We start from the raw sequence: 22,796 nt of genomic DNA on the forward strand, positions 1-22,796 counted from the left end.
TGGCCATACTCTTTGTGGATCCTGACAATCTGAGCTGGTTTTAGCTGATGAAACTGATGCTTAGCCAAAAGAGCAAGTTTATCTGAAATGGTCCAGCTGAATGTTGGACAAGTAAAGATGTGACACAATGCAGGGAATTTAAGTCTGGGTCCAGTTATGTCAGCTGCTGAGCTGAAGGAAGTTTCAATATTGGATGCTGGAGGTCCATTCTTCAGCTGACAGCTTCCTGTCCTCTACATACATGAGGGAAGATGGAGCTGTGCCTTGAAGTGGAGGGTGGTGATGATGCCAGGGTACTCACAGACACAAGCAGTAGCCTAACATTCATTAAGGGTGGAAATTAACAGTTGTCAAGCAGCAAAAGTACAATTTGACTTTATGGACAAATCAAAAAGTGGCCCCTGCCACCCTGACAGCTACATGTTTAGAAAGGATAACACTTGATGGTCTGACTAAATAAAGCAAAACTATTGATCTGTATGAAACATGCTCCTGGTTGACTACCTGTTACGCTGCCCTACTACAGCAAAGCTGCAGCAAAGCCAAAATCCTTATGGAAACAAGTTGGACACTAAACTAGCCTCATGTGTTTGCCTACTTGACGATATTGTGACATGTTAAGGTAGCTGTGTGTGCGTGTGTGCGTGTGTGTGTGTGTGTGTGTGTGTGTGTGTGTGTATAGCTTAATTAGTCCATCACATATAATGATAGATTTCAAACCTAACTTCTTGTAGAGGTGAAAGTTTAGAATGGACACACAGGGTTTTGAAAACAAATCGGAAGGCATTTATTTAGAAATGTATACAAATATTCTGGTTCACTAAGAGGTGAACCAGAATATTATGTTTGCACAATACAATAGAAGGTTAAAGCTGAGAAGTAGCCTTTCCTACTCCTCACATATAGTGATGGGATTTAGCTGCTTCTGGTTCTGTTTTTTGTGACTAAATTGTGACTTGGGAAGCTGAAAAATTAAGAATGATAAAGACAGAAGTGAAAGTAAATTAGCTGCTTTCAATAATCCAGAGAAATGCGTGTTCAGTCAAGTGTTTCCTGCTTAATGAAGCAACAGTTGAAGCTCAGCAACGAATCATAACTTTATATGGATAGAGTGGGCCACATTCTCTTGTACATAATAAGAAAACCTATATTGGGATGCATAAGGGAAGTGAGACTGCAGACTTTAACAGACAACAGAAATACACCCAAACTGTAGCACACTACAGTTTGTTCAATATATATACAATATATATATATATATATATATATATATATATATATATATATATATATAGCCATGTGCTGTTACTGTAGCATCTTTGATCATTAAAATCTAACAATAAGTGACCCAAAGTTGCTGACGTACTTATCAACTTCCACGTGGTATAAGATAGTTCCTCTATTTCCTGCAACAAGACAAATAACAATTGTCTAGGCAGTTGTTTGATATATTAAACTTATTTAATTGTCTTTTGCTGTAACGAGCGGTCAGTGCAAGAATATTGGAATTAATTATTTTATTGTTATAAATCAATATTATTAGTATTTTTTGTCCTCTTAACATTAGTCAACATTTTCTCAGTGCTGCGATAGTTGTGGTATTTAAAATGTTCACAAACTTCTGAGCCTCTAATATAGAATCAGAAGTTTGATTTGGAAAAAGTGTGAATGAAGCACAGAATTCTCCAGTGTATGATTGTAAGTCGCTTTGGATAAAAGCGTTCACTAAATGTAATATAATGTTCTCTCTGATTCAACAGTGTTGATGTTTTTTTATTATTTTTATACATTGTATTCGTATATATGTTGGGTATTTAGAGATGTAAAAGACATTGCAGCAGTAATTTCACTCAATCAATTCCAATGTTTTTCTTATGTCAGACAAATGTGACAGATTTGTCACATTCAAACTAACAAAAAATCATCATTTCCATGTGAAATGTAGGGATGGTTTGTTTATATTTATATTTGAGGAAACTGTTCATTTTGTATCTTGTGTGTCTTAAAATTTGTAACCGATTGCCTTTGAAAATGATTACACAAATTTAAACACTGATTTAAAATTGTATCAAAGTATTTTATTTTTATTTGTGTGCCCTTTATGCTATATAACGCAACTAAACAACTGACCACCTGGTTACCAGTTGAACCACAGTATATAAAGCAGTGCGTTATTCACTAATCTTGGTGTTCAAAAATAATCAAACTGTCAACCTTCAGTCAGAAGCCCTCCTTTTTAATCTTTACTGTCTCCCACTGTCACGTCTTTTGAGCACTAGCGAGCTAACAACTCCACAACTGTCATCAGATTTTGCTTTAAATATTTCTTTATCGTGATTGGTGAATGTAAATATGTGACATTGTCTTTCCAACCGAGCCCTGCTAACGTGAGAACAGCATGCAAGCTCATCAACACTCTTCATGTCGTTGATTGATTATAGTAAGATTATGATTTAGTTGGTGAAACAGCAGAATAAAGTCCATCTATGCAGAAAAATTTAACTTTATTGTTAAAATATGCTCAACATAAATAAGACTCTTTTTGTAGGTGTCTTTTAATGAAATGACATTGTCACATGACCAATTTCGAACTCTCTCTCCCTCCCTCTCTCCCTCTCTCTCTCCCTCTCTCCCTTTCTCTCTCTCCCTTTCTCTCTCTCCCTCTCTCTCTCTCTCTCCCTCTCTCCCTCTCTCTCTCTCTCTCTCCCCCCCTCTCTCTCTCTCACTCTCTCCCTCTCGCCCCCGCTCTCTCTCTCCCTCTCTCTCTCCCTCTCTCTCTCTCTCTCCCTCCCTCTCTCTCTCCCTCTCTCTCTCCCTCTCTCCCTTTCTCTCTCTCCCTCTCTCTCTCTCTCTCTCCCTCTCTCCCTCTCTCTCTCCCTCTCTCCCTTTCTCTCTCTCCCTTTCTCTCTCTCCCTCTCTCTCTCTCTCTCCCTCTCTCCCTCTCTCTCTCTCTCTCTCCCTCTCTCTCTCCCTCTCTCTCTCTCTCTCCCTCTCTCCCTCCCTCTCTCTCTCCCTCTCTCTCTCCCTCTCTCCCTTTCTCTCTCTCCCTCCCTCTCTCTCTCCCTCTCTCTCTCCCTCTCTCCCTTTCTCTCTCTCCCTCTCTCTCTCTCTCTCTCTCCCTCTCTCCCTCCCTCTCTCCCTCTCTCCCTTTCTCTCTCTCCCTCCCTCTCTCTCTCTCTCCCTCTCTCCCTCTCCCTCTCTCTCTCTGGGTGGAAGGAGTGCTGAGAGTTCGGAGCGTGGTAGACGAGAGCGTTTTTTTGGACTATTGTCTCATTTTTTCACCGGGTAGTGTGGGGGATAAGAGTGGGTAGCGGGGTGTAGGTTGCACGGGGTTGTGTGTGTGGGTTGGCGGGTGTTGTGTGTGTGTTTGTGTCGGTGTGCAGCCGATCTTCCTGGACAGCGTGAGTAAGGCCGATGTCACGTGTGTGAGTGTGTGTGTGTGTGTGTGTGTGTGTGTGTGTGTGTGTGTGTGTGTGTGTGTGTGTGTGTGTGTGTGTGCGTGTGTGTTTGTGTGTGTGTAGACAATAACATTTAGTTTATTTAGGGGGAAGAAATACAGAAACTAATTCAAAGTCAACATGCACTTATATAGATATCATTTAAAATTGCTCACCAAGGCCCCTAGTTTGACCACAGCATTTCTAGTAAACGTACCTCACAGACCGTATTATTTGCATCCTTACACTTTTCCAACCAAAAATATTCATAACTTAGAAAAATTATATTTTTGGAAATTGACATAATATGTGATCAAATTCTTAAACAAACCTAAAACAACACTGCGTGAATGCTTTACAATGTTTAAACATTCATACTGTTAAGTAATTAAAAGAAAGCATTCAACTAAAGCGCTTATTCCCAGAAGTAAAAGGCACAACCACCAGCCAGCCAGTCATCTCAGACCTCCACCGTGACAGTGCTGGTGTCCTCCAGTAGCGCACTCTCTGATTCAGGCTCCTCCTTGTTGTCTTCCTTCCCTCCATCAGCCACAAGAGGAGCGCTCTCTGCTGCCCCTTGCTGGTTTTTGGTGGTAGTGCTAGCTGGCTGCTCTGCTGCTTTGGTTTCATTCACAACCTGGACGGAGTCGCCTGCAGAGGCCTGTATTGATTTCACTTCCCCGTTCTGGACAGGGAAGACCCCCTCCAGGGCCTCGTACAAGAACTGGTACTGCTCCTGAAGAGACGCAGATACATGTTAGCGGAAACATAATCATGTGGTGCTGTGCAGTGTAAACCTTTTTACTTGTCATAAGAATACGCACATAACAACGCCAGAAAACAACTTAGAATGATTATTCTTGCAATATTCTATATTTTCTAGATCTACATTCAAATAAATACCAGAAAAGACCAAAATGAACAATTAATGTATCCTTCTAACAAGTATAGCTGATTCCTCTGAACCATATACTTCTATTGTTGTCCAAAGACTATTAAAAACACATGATGTTCCTTTATTACGACGAACACGAGCACTGTAGTTTATTATGAGTCAATCACACATTCACCATCCTGCTGCTGTAAACACTCACTAAAGATCACTTTCCCAGAATTCTACTTTTTTAAATGAAATGAAAAGAAAATAAACTGGAGGGGAGAGATTATTTGGTTTTCTGGTAAAGTGAAATATATAATCAATACATTAAACCTTTGGTAAAACCTACCACAGTATATAAGAGGTCATTCAAAACTCCTCTACCTCAGCAGAACATCATCTGTAAATTATTGACCAGCCAAGTGCTGTCCTACTTTACGCTGTTTGGAGTTAAAGCTGTGACTCTGACTTCTTACCGGGTTGGAGAGCATGCCTTGTCTCTCCTTCCGTAGGGTTTTGACCACTTGGAAAACATCCACCAGCTTCTCAGTCTCAGCGCTGTCCAGCAGGTTCCACAGAGCACAGAAAATTCCTGAACGGGATGAGCCATCACTGTGGAAAGGGCAGTGCACGCATGCACACACACACACACACACAAATACAGAAGGTTTAGATCACGCATATACGATCATGTTCATACTTATGGATAATTTAATGTTGCTTGTCCATTTCAAATGGAGAAAAGAAACCTTCCTTGTAATAAGGTGACACTAGAACTCTGATTAAACACATGTTAGTATATTATATACCATCATTTATAAATGTAATTATTGTTAAATGATTGGTGATTTGTTCAAATGTGTTAAAGCCTAGTGTCCCCCAAAATGTTCTGACAGATTTTAGGTGCAAAACTATAAATCTGTTGTTATTTTTCTATAAATATCTAAGGTGTGTAACTGTAAAGTTTAAATCGGTGTAAAATGACCTTTATTAAGTCAAAACTGGGTTCTGCACAGAAAGCCAAGTTGGTTGGGAGGATTTGTCTTCCAAAAAAAAGAAATGAAAGGTCTTAAATTGGGCTTTGACAGCTCCTTATAAAAAGCTGGATGTGTTGTGGCCGTACACACTCCTCCTTTAAGATTCCAGAGGACATTTTCAATGAGGTTGTCTTACCTGCAGTGGACCACAATGGGCAGGCTCTTCTCTGATTTGCTGCCGCCACAGCTGTGCTTGATGTCCTTGATCATGTCCGTGAGATCCTGAGCTTTCTCCGGCAGCTCGCCGCTCGCCCACTTCAGCAACTGGAACTGTTTCACCGGCCGACTCTCTTTCCTCTGTGGACAGGAGTGCGGGGTTAAAACAGCTTGTTACACTGAAATAACCGCTCAGATCACAGCCTGATGCTGTACATATGGTAATAGAGCCTGTGTTAGTAGGTTGCTGTTGTGTTACCTTGACGTGACGGATCAGCATGTTGCGGCTGATGAAAGTTGGGGAGGTGTCCGTGCTCGCCAGTTCCACCTCAAAGTCTCCAAATGTTTTCTTGTCTTTACCCCAGTAGACACAATCTGACTCCTGTGAACAAGAAGAGCCATAAGAAAACAACACATGTGCCCCAAGAGCATAGAGTATTCCATATGTAAGGTACACACAACACTATATAAATCATGATATGTGCATTATACTTTACCTTATCTCCCTCACTGCAGTCTGAGAGCATGACAATAGTAGACGCTCTCTTCTGGTAAACCATCGACCAGAAGTCAGCCATAGTGTCTGGCAGCGGAGTCTGCGCTGCGAGGAAGGTGCATGGGCCCCAGTACCCCTGTGTGGGCAAGAAAACACATCACACATCTATTGTTGTACACACCCGTAACAAACAGGATGTGGTAAATTAACTAATAGAGATCTTCAAAATCAATTCATTCAGAGTTAATGAGATAACACCTGCTATAACAGGAAAGATGGTAACAGGAACACACTTAGTCTTGCTGCAATTAAGCAAAACACTGTTATTTTGGTCCTGGCATTAAGATTAATATTGGCGGTACAGGATGCAGAAACAGGTTAGTAAATAAGATGAATGCGCCAGTAAAATAACATAACATACATCTATGTGGGAGGCATTGATGTACATAGTGGACTCCTCATTCTCCTCATCTGATGAGTCTTCTTCATCTTCCTCACTGGGGTCACTATCATGACTGCGTCCTTCATCTAGCTTCAGCAGCACTCGGTTGTAGTCATCTGAGTGAAGTTGAAGATAATTACTTTGGTATATGATTGCATGTACACCGTAATGCAGATTATAAACATAGTCCATATACACAGACATATTATGGTTATTATGTTTAAATTGTAATGTGTCCCTTTGTTGAGCTGATACATACATGGAATGACAGTTGAAGAGCGATTCTTCTTCTTGTTCTCTTCTGTGATCCCCGTGTTGAATGTCCTCCAGTTTTTATAGATGGGGAGTCTCTGAATTACAAGAAAAAGACGTTTCACCAGTGATATATGAAGGTCTGTAATTTCTTCCACATTAAATAATAAGAGAGGAAAGAAAAAAAAGGGTGCCATACCTCAAACTCATCCTCCATTAAGGTGGGTTCATTTCCTGAGTTTCTTTGTTTTAGCGTGCTCAGTGTGCTGTGGAGCTCAGACACGGTGATCTCAGTCTCTCCAAACTGATTGTGCTCCAGCAGCGCCTGGTGAATCAGGATGTACTGGGCCTACGTGCGGACAGATGCATTTAAAAAACAAAGGACATGCACTTTGGGGATATAAGACAAACTGCTATTGAGCAACACAATCAACATTTCCCAGATTTGTACACGGTTACAAATCACTACCTAACAGCTTGTTACTCTGCCTCCTTCTTGGTGATGTTTTACATTTAATAAACTGACCCTCCTCCTCGTCTACAAGGCTTTGAATAGTCTTGCTCCAGAGTACAATTAACTACTAATGTTTGTTAACTCTGCTCGGCCACTCAAGTCCTCTGTTGGTCATTTGAAGTCACAGCTGAAGGTCTTTTTTGCTGCTGTGCCTGACTCATTTACTTATTTTGAGCTGTGATGCTTACATTGTGTTGCTGCTATTGTGCTATAATATCCTGATAACCTAAGTTTTTAATTTAATTTAATAATTAAGCACGTAAAAAAATATTTGACGTGCTTAATTATTGTGCCCAACATCTTTTAGCTTCTGCCCTCTGGTGGGCGCTAGAGAGCACACTGTTTCACTCCACACGCCATCACACTCATTAAACCATGTAATGTGTTACACATACACAATGTACATTGACAAAATATTCTATATATTAAAAAGGTATTGTAAATTAATTAATGACGTATACCTGCTTTTAAATAATGCACTAATAAACTCAGAATAAAAAGGTCTGCATAGTGTAGTTACTATTCAGACCATAATCTTGGACAACTGTGTAAAGTAACACTTTATTAAACTCTATGTATACAGTGTGTCTTTGTTTACCTACATAATGGCTGTATCTATGCTTGTGTGTCCCTTTTTGCTTAATTATCTTTGTTTCACTGTTTGTTCATGTGGCTTTACTTCCTGTGAGTTTGGCCTTTGATCTGTGAGCACATACACTGAGACCTGGAGTCAAATTATTCGTATGTGTCAACACACTCAGCCAATTAATGAAACTCTGATGAGACACACACTGTGTCTAAAATATGACCTAAATTGATATCTCACCTCGACTTGAACCATGAGACATCTCTGTCTGCGGAGTCTAACTATGTAGCCGTAGATGTCCACTCTCCCCTCCGCCTCTAGACCCTCCATCATGGCATCGATGCCAATGTAAGTGCCTGTCCTTCCGACTCCCGCGCTACACATATAACATTGTGTTAATACAAGTCGGTACACATGTCTATCAGTGGCAGGTAAAGATGAAGTCAAGCATCAGTTTTGAAGCAAATAGACGTGAAACGGCCCCCTCAAGAGACCCCCTCAAAAACAGTGACATCCTTTAATTTGTAATGAGCAATTTCAGCAATGTGCCTGAAAAGAGACTTGAAGATATCTACTGGGTTCACAAGTCTCAGGACTGGTCATTAGTACAAAGAAGGGGAATTAGGATATGAACACAGACTTTACTGCCACATGGTCAGTATAGGTACAACTAAATGCAGTTTAGCAGCTAACCAGATGCAAACAGTAGCACACGTTTATAAAGACATATACTGTATATAAAGATGAACAATAAATAAATAAGGATGGTGACAATAGGAAGGTATATGACTGCGACATATACACATTTAACAAAATACTATACAGAATGTAATGTACAAATGAGTGCAACTCGGTCAGGAATGCACTAAATACTGGAAAGATTAGCACAGAATGTATTCTCAGGTTTGGCAATAATGGGAAATGGGAAGATACAGGTGTGCTCTGTCCCAACCAACTACTAAAAGAAGAATAAATCACATCCAATGTAGCAGAAGCACAACTACAATTAGTAAATTAAAATGTTGTTCATGTGGATATTTGGAACCAACAGAAGTGAATGTTAGCTGATCTAGAATGGGAGCTTGAACTTACCTGCAATGAACGACGATGGGACCGCTGAAGAAATTCTTGAAAGCATTGACACGCCTTCTCAGTTTCAGGAGGAGATGCGGCTCCCCAGGGACGCCGTGGTCCGGCCAGCTCATGAACTGGATGTGGGTCACCTCCCTCTCTGAGTTCTTCTCCCTCTTCTGCAGACACACACGGTTATGCAAATATTCCACAAAGACATATAATAACAGTGAATATAATTAAATCAAGTGTATTAAGATAAAGATGGACAGAAATACTGGCCTTTTCTTTTACACATAGCAAGAACATACAGTTCCATATAAAACGTTTGATGGAGACTCACATTAGTTAGGCTGAGATGGCGGATGGTGTAATCCGGACAGTGGTCCTCTGAGTTCAGCTTCACTATAAACTCCTCAAAGATCTCTGTCTCCCGTTCTGGAGACGGCCAGTACTGCGCACACTTGATCTGCAACACAACATGTGAGAAGGGAGGGAAAAAGTGACAACCTCATTTTGTAACACATCAGGAACACTGTTGATTGCACACTTTAAGCCAAAAGTCAAATATGCAGTTGATGCATGTTAAAAGCAGACAAGTACAAATGTGAGTGTGAATTTTGATCATTTTGTCTATATCTGATACAGTAGCAGCCCATGTGGCCGAGTAGCTATGACGTGAGTGTGTTGGAGCTACAGACAGACTCAAGTCAGTCCGTTAAGGGAAAATTATACTTTTTTAGTGATTGCTTACACACTAAAAGTGAATACTTAAGCATCAAAACATTAACTTGTGTAACCCTAACCCTGAAACAAAGGCACTAAAACACATATTTTGCAATTCTGCAACACACTTCTTAAAAAAACACAGTTTCCTCCATTAGATACAAAAATGCCAAACATACCAGGAACTGGCATGACACGAACACACACACACACACACACACACACACACACACACACACACACACACACACACACACACACACACACACACACACACACACACACACACACACACAGACATACTAATTGAACCCATCTGTCTAAGCCATACAACGTAGGGGAGCTGACCTGAGGTCTTTTTGTAATGGACCAGTACAAATAGAGAAATCACCTCCAAGAACTGGACAAATGGAGGCAGTGAGTGAGAGGACAAGAGGAGGATGAGAGGAGGAGGCAGGACAGTATTTAAAGTCAACAAAATGTGTAAACTCCTGTTCTTACCCTGTTTCCCTCTTCACAGCGTGTTACCATGACAATGATGGAAGACTGCTGCTCCCAGACCATCCTCCAGAAGTCACTCACAGTCTCATCCTTCGGCCCTGCAGACATACAGAATCTCTTCATATAGTCTCATCCAGAACCATGATTGTGTAAAGAATATGATTACTTTACCTTGAGCTGCTATGTACTTTTTGGATTCCTTGTACCCCTGCAGGAGGAAAACAAATGATGCTAATTAAGGTGTGTAATATCAGAAAGGGGTTGTGTTATATTTATATGTTTAAATGTATATGTTGTTTGATCATTCTTATGACTGCAGCAGTGGTTGTGAAAGCTGTAGTAGTAAGATGTGGATGTGTTTCCTACATCAATGGAGCTGGCATTGATGTATTCGCATCCTGCCTCTCCATTTCCGGTGGTCAGCTGGACACGGTTATAATCATCTGGTTTAAGACAAGAAATGAATAAAAAGAGTATTAAATAAGCTGTTTGCATGTAATAGGTACATATCACATTTGTTTAAGTATTGGAATAAAACCAACCTGCTCACTGATTTGAAAACATTTCCAAAAACAGTTAAATATACCGAGAAATATTAAAGAAAGAAAGCTGTCATAGTATATAAAGAAAGTTAAATATATGAGCGTAGACAAGCTTAGTTGAAACTGATGGTGGGATTTACTGTTGTATTGGTGAAGTTTAATTGTAAAAAACGTGAATAATAAAACACTTCACACATCTGGCAGCATGCATTCGTCCCTTTTATCTAAAAAGCCTCAGGTGTTGTTGAACACTCACATGGCAGGATGTCCACGTAGCGGTTCTTGGAGACATTGCAGGACTTCTTGGCCTCTTTCACGCTGTACCTCGAGAAGATTCTGGGGATGCTCTGAAAGCAGAACAAATTTATGTAATTTGCCAAACATCAAGAAGCAATTCTAAAGTACCATCCACACTTCTAATCTATAACAGACCAAGACCCTTAGCATGCACAACGTCATTGGTTCAAGTCCAGCCTTGGACTTTGACTAGGCTATTGACCATCTTCCTCTTTGCCACTCCGTTCCATCCAATTAAGACCAATAAATACAAAACAAACAATGCTCCAAAAACAACAAACTAACCTGAAACTCCGCCAGGAAAAGTCTTCCCTCATCAGCAAGCTTCCTCTTGTAAGCTTCCAGCAGGAAATCTGCTGCAATCGGCTCGACGGGCATCAAGTTCTCTTCGTCATCTACAACAGCAGGTAAGAAAAAGAAACAACGTGATGCTAATCGAAATGTATTACTAGCCATTATTCTAAATTAGAGTATCGTAAATATATGAATTATTTGTCTTGAAATATGCTCCTACATATTCTAACAAGGAATAAAGGAATACATCTGAATACTCAGATGTTTAACAACATCATAAATCATTCAAAAACAGTAGCTGCTACACGTGAGTGCCATTTATCACATTAAAGACTGCTTTAATCATCTGGTTCAAGAGAAAATACAGGATCATGAAACTAAATATAAAGTCTACTCACTTGCTGTAGAAATAAGCATCATGTTTTCACCCAGGTCACTGAAAATTACAAATAAATGTGAATGATTGGCCCAAAATAATTTAAATTATACAGACATTATATAGAGAATGGAAAAAAGGCCTACACAAAAAGCTTTATAATAGTAATGCCATTTATGTCTAAAATGCAATAATAGTTATCTTTGTTTACTGTAAAGAAAAATATATGTATTGAATACAGTATATGTATATGTGTAAAACAATCACAGTCAAATTGACAGAATAACCCTTACTGGGACTTCCTGCGCCTCAGAACGTAGATCTTGTAGACGACTAAAAGCAGAGCCACAGATGTAAGGATGATGAGGAAGACCAGAAGCCCAATGACAGCTTTGTCATTATCTGTAAAATGATGGAGAAATAGTATCAGTGGTGGCATTTATGTTATGTATAGCAATGGATGTGTGTACCGTCAAAAACGTGTCAAATGATTTCACTGAACAATGTGAGACCATTTATTTACACCATTAATTTAAACCGCACGTACAGGAAGTGGAAACAGTTTCTTTTTTGGGTTTGCTGCAAAATCTTCCGTTGCAAACATTCACCTGGAAATACAAAATAAAAACCCATATTATTAGGAATTATAGCACTTGAACAAACCGATGAATACAGGTGTAATAATCTTGTGAAATCTTATGCAAACCTCCACAGCGTAATTCGTTGAGTAGCTTAGATCTTTGAATTCAAAATCGCATTTTTCTTTGTCAAACATCTTGACACCATTAAGATATGCAACGAATTTCTTCTCAGGTCCAAAAGAACTTTTTCGATAAGCACACGTTACTTTTATCACGTTATGCTCTGGAACATTCACCGCCAGTGAAGTAATCTCTTCTGGTACTAAGAGAGTGAAGAAAAACAAGAAGTGTTCCTTTAGCTCCAACACTTGCTCAGTCAGTGATACTTAAGTTATCTTGATGAGCCGTTTGAACACTGAGAAGCATCATTAGTATGTTGCTGTATTGTTGTCCTGGTTGTAAGTATATATGAAGACACAATGTGTCATATGTTTTAAATCTTGAAATGCAAACTGTAGATGTTAAAGCAGGAAACACATACATTAAGAGATGATATATGATTGGCAGACACATAAGTAAATGGAATAATATTTACATTACATTAAAAGTTGTTTGTTTAAAATTACAGGATTTACAGTGAATGCACATTTAATTAAGTAATGTTTTTAGTTTTTTAAATATTTGTACTAATTCTTTGGAATGTATCTGTCTATAAGTCGAGTCAATAATTACTCTGGTACCAAACTCACCACCTGTGATAAATAAACAGGTCCGAACTGCCTGAAGCGAGACTTCTAGCCCAGTAACAGAATAACACTGAGAGTAACTGCTGCACTTCAATAATGTTTGGAGCTGCATTGTAATGTTCATAATCATGGAAATGTGGTGTTCTTATACTGTCGGCCTACTGTTATGATTATTGATATCAGGGATTGATTTGCTGTCTGATGATCGTCATTTAATGTGACATGTTTAAAAAGACAGACAGGATAAAGAATCAGATCAATTACATCACAATGTGGATTTGAACAATTTGCCTGAACAATATTATTACTAAAAGTCTAATAAATAAATAGTCTGTCTTTTCTTTAGACACTTACTTCCAGGCTCAGTTAAGTAGTAAAATTCAGTCGATTGGGCAACTTCCTTGTTGATATATTTGCTGTGGACTTTACAGGTATAGCTGGTGTATGGTTCCAGTCCTGTAATATGACATGTTCTTTCTGATGGCTTCGCTTTAGCTGAAACTGCAACATAGATTCATTAGTTTGGTTGTGTTTGACTAAACAAGGCCACAAAAAACAGAACAGAAATATACAACAGCAGATTGTTTTGTTGGTTAAGTTACCCATAAAGAGACAATACAATGGATATCAGTCAATCAATTATTAATATCCTCCATGTCTCATTGGTAGATCACCAACTCGGTCCTGCAATCTAAACTTGAGTAAACATGTTGTGCTATAAGGCAAACACAACTTTAATAACATTGAGCAAAGTTGTTTTTTTATGTTTCATCGTTATTTCTGTATCAAACTTCATGTCCTTTTGTGAATCTTCACCAAACTGTGACTTGTGATATCGTCTCAGGTTTTTTTACTCCTACGATCACTCAGCGCGCTCAAGTGTGAGCATGAAGCACTGATTCAAATGTCCACAGTAGGTTTCACTATTTAGGGAAAAAGTAGAAGGATCTCCAAAGACTTCCAAAAGGTCATTCCTGTAAAATGTATGAAATGATAAAAGGGTTACAGTAAATACTTTTACTCACTGCTGTGTTTCTGACTGGGGGAACAAGTGCAGTCATAAGAAAGCTTCTTAAGATCAGGAAGCACAGGACCACACTTCTTACTGGTCGTGTCCCAACTCAACTCAATGGAGGTGTTGGTGACAGTTTTATTTGGGATGCCTATTGTGAGATCTGTTGGAACACATCAGGCATCTGTAACACTGACCTGAACATCTGGAGCTGTTTTCTGCTAAGTTATCGTAGGTTACAAGTTCTTATCATATATTAACATACCACAGTCAATCCTGAACAGGACAGTCGTGTGATTCACGGTGACATTGTTGTCTTTGATCTGACCAGTACAGTTGTAGTCTGTGAAGGGCTCCAGCTCAGACAGTTTCCAGGTGTTGGGTTCATCGGGTTCTGTGCAGACACAAGGATGACAGCTTTTCTTTAAGAGCTGGGATTTGTACGTTTTAAGTCAAATTGTTACTACAGGTTGAGCATCTACTGTGACAAATGGTCTCTTTTTATTTCCATGTAAATCCATTCATAATGTTGACAGACAAAGTCTCTTTACCGCTAGTCGTTCCACTTACTCTGACAGGTGTAATCAATGGTGAGATTGTTGCAGTTTGGAGGTAATTCTGTTTCTATTTTTGCAGGAAATGTATTTGAACGTATTTGATTTATTTCACTTGGATCTAAGAAATCTGTAGAGAAGAAAGGAAACAGCACAGACATTAAACCTGATGACACAAGGTCAACTCCACATGCAATTCAAAACACACGAGGACTCGGCTGCACATACCAACAGGGATGTTGTTGGTGAGGCTAAAGGAAGCCCCACACTTTCCTGAAGTGAAGGTTGAGGTTACATTTGTGCAGATGTCATTGAAACCAGGTTTGATGCAGAACTCCCTAATGTCACTTTTGCATTGCTCAGCTGAAATATTATCTGATGTTGACAGTGAAGAGCTGATGTCCCAGTCACTCTGGTAACAAACATATCCAGGCATGCAGCTGCCATCTTTAACCTCATCTTGACCTGAAATACACAAATCAAATAATCTGTCTGGTTGTCTCATTTCATAGATTAAAAGAAAATATAATGAATTGTTTTTACTCACTCATCTCCAGTGTCATAATATCAGTTGTACAAGATGATTCTTTGCCAGCACTATCGATAAATGTCACATTCAGCTCATATTCAGTACAGGGCTTCAGGTGATTGATTTCATGAGAGCTTTGCTTGAAGGACTGAAGGAGGGGTTGGCCCGGTTGGCCCGGTTGGCCCTTTTCTTTGAGGCTGATGGAGGAGCTGGCATTGGTCGAGTTCAACATGTCAACCAGGAGGCCAAACTTGATGGGTGTGACGGAGTAAGAACCTGAACACAAGATCAACAGAGTTATAAAATCTCCTACTGTGGTCCATGGAAACCAACTGATGACATTGTTTAATCAGTTTGTTTATATAGATGTTGGAAAATGATATAATTAGTGAGCTTTTCAGTTAAACAAAGCAATGTTGAACGTTGAACGAAAGCAGTTATTCGATCAGAAACATCTTGGTTATATCGTCAAAAGAAATCAGCTTTCTTTACACCTTTAAGACTTAAGGATGACATACTGTATACTAGGACATGGCTTCACAAAACACCTTTTTGTTTCCACATTACCGTGGAATTGGCCAGCACAGGTGAATTAGAGGAGGAGAGAGAGAATATATCAGATTTCTTGGAAACCACGACAGAATACAATGTAAAAAGGAAAAACCTGAACACAAGATCATCAGAGTTATAAAATCTCCTACTGTGGTCCATAAAAAACACCAGATGACATTGTTTATGTAGGAAGATGATGTTGGAAAATGATATAATTAGTGGTTTGTTAAAAATAAATAAAGTATTGTCTCTGATACTCACACTGTTGAGGTGGAGGAGGGGCTAATGTGGTGGCTGGTAAACACAATCAGGTGAGATTTGAAAAGGAAACAACACAATGATATGATATTAAAACTTTGAAAACACCAAATCAACGTTCAAGTGAAGCAAGATTGAGTTCATTGAGTCAATGTTGAGTTGTTTTATATCACAGTCATCAACAACACAAATGGAGTGCATGTAAGGAGAAAATCCAACCTGCAGTAGAACGATTCACGCTGATTGGAGGTGAAGTCTGGTCTTGATTGGTGTTATTGGCTTTGGGTGAGGTGCTTGCAGGAGGAGCAGTGATGTCTGTAAGATGGAGAGCATGCTGGAGGTCACCTTCAAGTAGAAATACTTTACTGTCGAACAGTAAAGTATGACTAAGAGTCTTACCTAATATAATGCATATACCAGCAATATCATGCTGAATGCAACCCTCATTTTCCCAATAAAACTGAGGCGGAATACATTACCAGTCCCGTGGGTTAAATGGAGCGTTGTATTTTGGGAGTTTGATGTGATGCTTGGTGAGGTGAGTGGAGGTTTGTGGGTTGTTGCTGAGTTGTCTGAAGGCGTGACAGTAGTTGGTGTCACGGTGCGTAAAGTGGAATTTGTGGAGGTGCGTGGAGGTAAGAGGTTTGAAACATCTGCGTTCCAAGAAAACCAAAATCAGGCCAAACACAGTATCTCAATGCTGGCTCCTATTTCATCAAAAGGAGCTACATGTAGCATGGTCTCTCCTATGATGATAAACACATGAATCCTTTTGCCTCACACATATGGCGTAGCTACGTGTCGATCCTTCCATCATATTTGATCAAACAAGAAGAGAAGATGTGAAAAAACACATAGTAGCACTGGGCAAGAGCAAAGTTATATTCAGAGGAGGAAAGACAGTGTTTAGCTGGATGTGTTCAGTTAGAATAGTAGAAATGGAATCGGCATGGCGTTACCTAAAGCTGTGAGTTCAAATAATTCCTGTTTTTGGACTTGATGCTGTCTTTCTTTGATACAATACTTGTCAGGTTGTCTAAAGGTTGCCCACCTCAACAGGATTGTCAACAGAGGTACAGTGATGGCATAACGTTGCATTAATAACTCCCTAAATAAGCTTCTTTTCAGAGTCAATAAATGTACTATTATTAAACCAGACTTGATGAGATTTTGTCTATGTACCCTCACTGAAGTATCTACTATGGTATTTTATCTGAGTCTAAATTTACACTCCAAAAAGTATACTATCAGTAATTGATAGTTTGCTTTTGCTCGTCTTAAAATCAGGTCAATTAAGGGGAGACACAGCAAATTAAAAGGGCCAAAAGATTTAAATACTAGATAACACCGTGGAACATCCCAATTTGATTACTTACATTAAGATAATTATTTTTGTAATACACATTTTCTGAAATATTATGTATTATGCAAATGATGCACAATACGATAATTTGAAATACATTTCTAGAACAGTAATCTGAATGTTGGATAAAGCCTGGCTAATTTGATCCACATCTTAGTCAAATGTTTTTACTTTAATTTTGGATACATTATTTATCTTATCACCCCATATCACGTTTTCTAAAATGATCCAATGGGGTATTATCTAATGCTGAATCCTGATGAATTTACAGACCCAAATAGACAAATTGTGGTAGAATATACACCTCAATGTGTATTTTGGCTCTTTTCTTTCCACTAGTCTGAAAGAGAACCTTGAAGCCAGAATGTCAAAATGACAAAGTGCAATGAAAAACATTGTTAAGACACGTCTCTCTATAGGTCTGATTTTACTCACATGTGAAATGTGAGACGTTTCTTTCCATTGCACCACTGCAAGCATTCCGAATGCCACACTACTTCTTGCACTGGATTTAAATGATAATCCCCATTGCATATTCATACTGCTTTTGCCAAAGCAAAATGTCCTAAGCTGATCACAAACTGGAACATACTTACATGTTTTGTATATAAATAACTGTCTGCAGGTAACTGCGGCCCCACATTCCTACAATAAGGGGTTGATATCTGAGACTGATACTTTACTTGGGAACTGTTTATGGGTGTCTGCCAGAGTCAGGTCACTTAAAATGAGGTGAATGTCAAGCAAGCTACTTAAAAAGAGTGAGAAGATACATTTCATTATCAGACGGTGCTGTAGAGATAAGATGGAGTAAATAGAGTGTGAAGTGAAGGTATTGCACAAGGTATAGCACAGCTGGTGGTATAATTAAAACATGTCATTAATTATAATAATAATTGAATGTTATATATGTATGTGTTGCCCACTCACTTGTTGGGGACATCGTTGTCTTTTCACCTGAAAGAGAACACGTGTAAATCATAACAGCTTTTTTGACATAAAGGAGTACAGTGTAGTGCAGAAAATATGCAGAAAATTAAAGAGACAATTAACATCAAACACTGTGATTTGTTCTTTCTGTTGAGTCTTATTAATGTGACTTTATCTGACAGGTAAAACTCTTCTGCAGGACCAAAAGCATTGGCAGGTCAAACAGAGGAAAACTACCATTTCATCTGAAGTTCGGTCTTAGGTTGCTGTAACAATGCTGCAAGGAGTCACACTTGCTATTTCAAAAAAAGCAAACCACGATTTCCTGCTTTGCACTGAAACCTAGAACCTCTCCACAGTTGCACAATTACTTTCAGTTTGCACAGATCACTAGTTCAAAGTCAAATGGACTTTCTCTCTTATATCCTTAGTTCTTAGTCACCTGATATTATTTCAGCATTTTCGCATTATTTTAACTTTGTATTCTGTTATTATATTTGTGTTAAATAAGTATGACAACATGGAATAAAAAAATGAGGGACAGTCAAACGATGAGCTCAGGATGTGGTTTTGTGCGCTCTTGTTTCACTATATCGAGCCTGCTCTCTGCAGTGACATTTCCCACTTCATACCTTGTCGTGACTAATTTAAATTCTTTCAGTGGAAAGTTTGAAAGATGACTTAATATTTCGAGCCATGCATTTTATCATAACTGAGTTTTTTTAAACTAGTTTTAGGTGAAGCCTACTTGGTCCACTCTTTCAGTGTCTTCACGGCAAAGTGTGAAACAAAAGCGTGATACTGTAACTTCAGCCTGTTCAAGGTCACACACAATTTGTCCAAGTTTGAGAAAGAAGCAGAAGTACAACAGGGGGAGACAGGGCGACCATGGAGAAGGTATTCAGCCCGAGTGCCTGACTTGCTTGACAGATACAGGGTATGGGTCTGTCTGTCATGGAGAAGTGTTCTCTCTATCAGTTATCACCTTCAGTTGTTTTTTTTTATCTACCTTTACTTTCTTCTCATATTTTGCCTTAAGAAGCACGCACATGCTTAACATTTCTGACCTCACTTCTTCATTTTACGCACTGCACTTCCCCTTTTTACACAAATTCTCAAGTCATTAACTTGTGCTCTGTCTCACTCTGCTCGGTGCTCTGCCAGGAAATGAAGGAACACGGAAGTGGTCAACATTTTGACAACTCTGTCCTGCTACAGCTAAATAAAGCTTGCAATTATTTTGCATCTAGACTAGTTTGTTTGTACAGAGACAGCGATCCTCAAATGTTCTGCTATTTAATGTCATAGTAAAACACCATAATATGCATACTTGCGATACAAGTACACATTGCATGAAGTATTTACTGTTTAATAATTATCTTCCTTCACAGGGGGAACTTTTCTGCAGAAGCAGCATGACATGATTTAGATACCTTTAAGTATATTTACCTGATAATACTGAAGTAAAGCATTGCAAAATACCACTTTGTAAATATACCATTACAATTGTATTTTCTCTTTTTTACCTCAAGTATAAGATTCTTGGATTTTAGGGCAACAAATAAGAGATATATTGTTATATGCAGTATATCATACCGGTGGAGCTGATCATAGTTTTTTAATTTATTTTACTTTACTTTATTTGTTATACTGGTTACATTTATTGTATATCAATGTATTGGTGTTTTGCATATTTTTATTGTAGATTTTTAAAATATCTTAATGTGTAATACATCAGAAAAGTACTGATGTACAGTATACGAGCAACTGTACTTTGTTGTTACCAAGTATAATATTCATATTAAAATAACTAAATTGAAACAATATGAATAAAACACTTCACTGTACAGTGTTTTAATTACGAAAAAAGATGCTTGATTATTGAAAAGAGACGACATATTAATAAAGATGTCTGTCGCACACTAAAGCTGAGGAGTACTATATGTTAGACACATATGTGGCCCCTGACTGACATTAAAGACAGCAGAGTGAAATAAATAGATTGAAGGGTTCTTTCAGCTCATTTATTCAGACATCACCGCTGAAAATAGCAGAAATGATTTGATGTGCTGAAAAGTGGCAGAACTCTGAGTGATGCAAGAGGCAGCAAGGTTGGTCTGACTTAACACACATGCATGCGCACACACACGCACGCACGCACACACACACACACACACACACACTCACACACACATACACACACACACACACACACACACACACACACACACACAGATATGTATCATATACAACACCTACAGCCACTAGGGTTGAAGGAAAGAGCTTGCAGGGACACACCCAGAAAAAAAATCCTCTCATCTCTGACAGAACCCCCTTCATTACACACACACACACACACACACACGCACACATACACACAGACGCACACATACACACACGCACACACACACACACACACACACACACACACGCGCACACATACACACACACGCAAACACACACACGCAAACACACACACACACACACACACACACACACACACACACACACACACACACACAGTGTCAAAGCAGAACAGAAACATGATTGCAAAAATTCCCATATTTGTACCAAATGAAAGAAGATGTTTTAAAGAGTTTTCTTATTAACAGCACGCTTTGATTGAACATAACTATTTATTCTTTTGCCAAAGGGGCTCACAAAGCTGTCACTTATCAGCTTTTCACTTCACAACTGTGTGCTGTAATGTCTTGTGTTCTTGGGTTTGGAAAGTTAAAGAAATGTGAAGTAGCACAAACGGAGGCGCAACTCAAATGATATCCTGTAGCTTGTCAATTCTGCCCTCAGTTTTGACTTTAAATGATTTTATTTTGTGCACTGAAGTTAGGAGTTTAGAATGTTTGTATTCTTCGAGAAGACTTTCAGATGACAGACACAAGGACACAATATATAAAACTCCAATGCTTTTCCTTCACGAGGAAGAGGAAGAGGAAGAGGAAGATGGTTACTTACAGTTGGCTAAACTGATGATCCCAGCCCAGAGCAGCAGGATCTTGAGACCACAGAGACCGGCCATAACCCGGAGTTAGGGCGTGTACGGCTACACACCATGCAGTACAGTCCTAGAGGGACCAACAGGCGGATGAAACAAGCCAACCCAAAGCCGTATTTCCACTTCTTAACTGAATTCTCAGAGAAAATAAGTAAAAATAAGATATTTTAAACTACATACGTTTTCTGTGTTATCAGTGGACGCAGCTTCCTGGACTTGTTCCCCAAACCCTAAACCTCGCCTTTGGTTTCAAGTCAAGCAAGCGGGAGTGATGTCACACCAAACGAGCCTGCCTTTACCTTAACGTTTGGGGACAGGAAGCCTCATTTCAGCTACGCCACCAAGAACAGGAAGTCTTCTCTCATCTAATCTTCACTTGCTTCTGCTCAAGTGTGAAATCCCTCTGTGAGATTTAGCTTTAGGTGAAGCCTTTCTTGTACTCAAATATATTATTTTGGCATTATAGGCATTTAGATACATGGCTGATATCAAATGCACAGTTTAACTCTACGCCACCAGACAGAGTAATTAAAGGAAATACTGATGTTAACACACATTGAGGCTTCCATGTTACTGTTTTCTGTCTATTTGGCTTCTGTTCGACTGTTTGAAATCAGACTTGATGAGAAGATTTTACATCTGAGCCACGAGACGTACATGAGTGAAACTTCTCAGAGCTCCTCTTCTTTCACGATGACTCCTCCCAGTTCTTAAGCTTACAGGCCTACAGTCGCTCAGCCATGTAAAGAACTCGTGAGGAGCGAGCACTGCAATGTGCAAGGAAAAAGATGGCGTCTTCCTTTCTTCAACTTTGCTCTGTGTTTTTTTCTCTCTGTCCAAAGAAAGACAACATGTGGCCACTGGCTCCAGAAGTGCATTTCTTCATTTCTGCTGTTCCTTCTGTGTGAAATACATTTATAAGAGATGTGAGAACTCTTTAAAGTCATTGATCGTGCATGGTGTTTGATCATCATGCTTTTGCCTTGGAGCCCAAAATGCTTACTTCTGTTTACATACACAAGAAAATAGGGGATAAAAGAGGAAGTAGAGAAACTCTCCGGGGAGTGAGACTCACACTCTGGGTGGTGAGCTGAGAGGAATCTGGATGAAACAGTCCGCTATTGAAATATATGAAAATAATACATGCAGACCCAATTCTTGAGTTTAGACAGTTAGATACTGAGCGGGTAGAGGCTTTAACTTGATGCTGCAGTTATACAGTGGATGAAGCTCAGCGAGGATGAGATGAATCTCTATCATCCAAAATACAAAGAAAAGACGGGAACACGAAGGTCACGTCAAACCTTTGAATAATAAAGTGGTATATTGCTGTGGAAATAAGCTTGAACCTGAAACCAAATAGGCATGTCCTGAGTTTCCGACAATGAGCTCACATTTTTAGTATGAAGATCTAAATATGGATTTCCTCCTAGACCAGTGAAACACATGGTATTTGGTTATTTCCATGTCTGAGAGTATAGATTCTGGTAATCGGGAAGTAGCTCTTAAGCAAGCAGCATCAAGTTAAATCTAAATGAAACCATGTTCACTGTGTTTTAGGTTTATTCACACACACACGCACACACACGCATCTTATCCCTTATGAGTAATCACATTAACTCCACTAGAGTTGTTGTTGTTATTATTATTTATA

At 39.2% G+C, this 22,796-nt stretch overlaps 1 protein-coding gene across 4 annotated transcripts; it reads right to left on the reverse strand.

Moving 5' to 3' along the window:
* Positions 1-3,252: 3,252 nt before the first annotated feature.
* Positions 3,253-21,755, reverse strand: ptprc (protein tyrosine phosphatase receptor type C). Of its 4 annotated transcripts, XM_034529955.1 has the most exons (32): positions 21,323-21,753; positions 21,103-21,212; positions 18,130-18,156; positions 16,316-16,489; positions 16,056-16,151; positions 15,840-15,872; positions 15,045-15,302; positions 14,726-14,962; positions 14,514-14,627; positions 14,209-14,337; positions 13,957-14,106; positions 13,286-13,432; positions 12,311-12,507; positions 12,152-12,212; positions 11,898-12,006; positions 11,627-11,664; positions 11,220-11,329; positions 10,894-10,984; positions 10,462-10,538; positions 10,267-10,303; positions 10,096-10,193; positions 9,212-9,337; positions 8,890-9,047; positions 8,038-8,173; positions 6,897-7,046; positions 6,705-6,795; positions 6,425-6,561; positions 6,005-6,139; positions 5,767-5,889; positions 5,488-5,648; positions 4,791-4,926; positions 3,253-4,173 (listed from the first exon to the last, which is right to left on the reverse strand). In XM_034529955.1, exons 2-32 carry the CDS (start codon positions 21,164-21,166, stop codon positions 3,898-3,900), a joined length of 3,876 nt encoding a protein of 1,291 aa, XP_034385846.1. In that variant the 5' UTR covers positions 21,167-21,212; positions 21,323-21,753; the 3' UTR covers positions 3,253-3,897. The 4 variants fall into 4 exon arrangements, with proteins under 4 accessions (XP_034385846.1, XP_034385847.1, XP_034385848.1 ...); XM_034529956.1 differs by lacking the exon at positions 13,957-14,106 and having other exon boundaries at positions 21,323-21,755; XM_034529957.1 differs by lacking the exon at positions 16,316-16,489 and having other exon boundaries at positions 21,323-21,750.
* Between the last annotated feature and the right edge of the window lie 1,041 nt (positions 21,756-22,796).

The sequence above is a fragment of the Cyclopterus lumpus genome, chromosome 4 (genome assembly GCF_009769545.1).
Source record: "Cyclopterus lumpus isolate fCycLum1 chromosome 4, fCycLum1.pri, whole genome shotgun sequence".
NCBI lineage: Eukaryota > Metazoa > Chordata > Actinopteri > Perciformes > Cyclopteridae > Cyclopterus > Cyclopterus lumpus.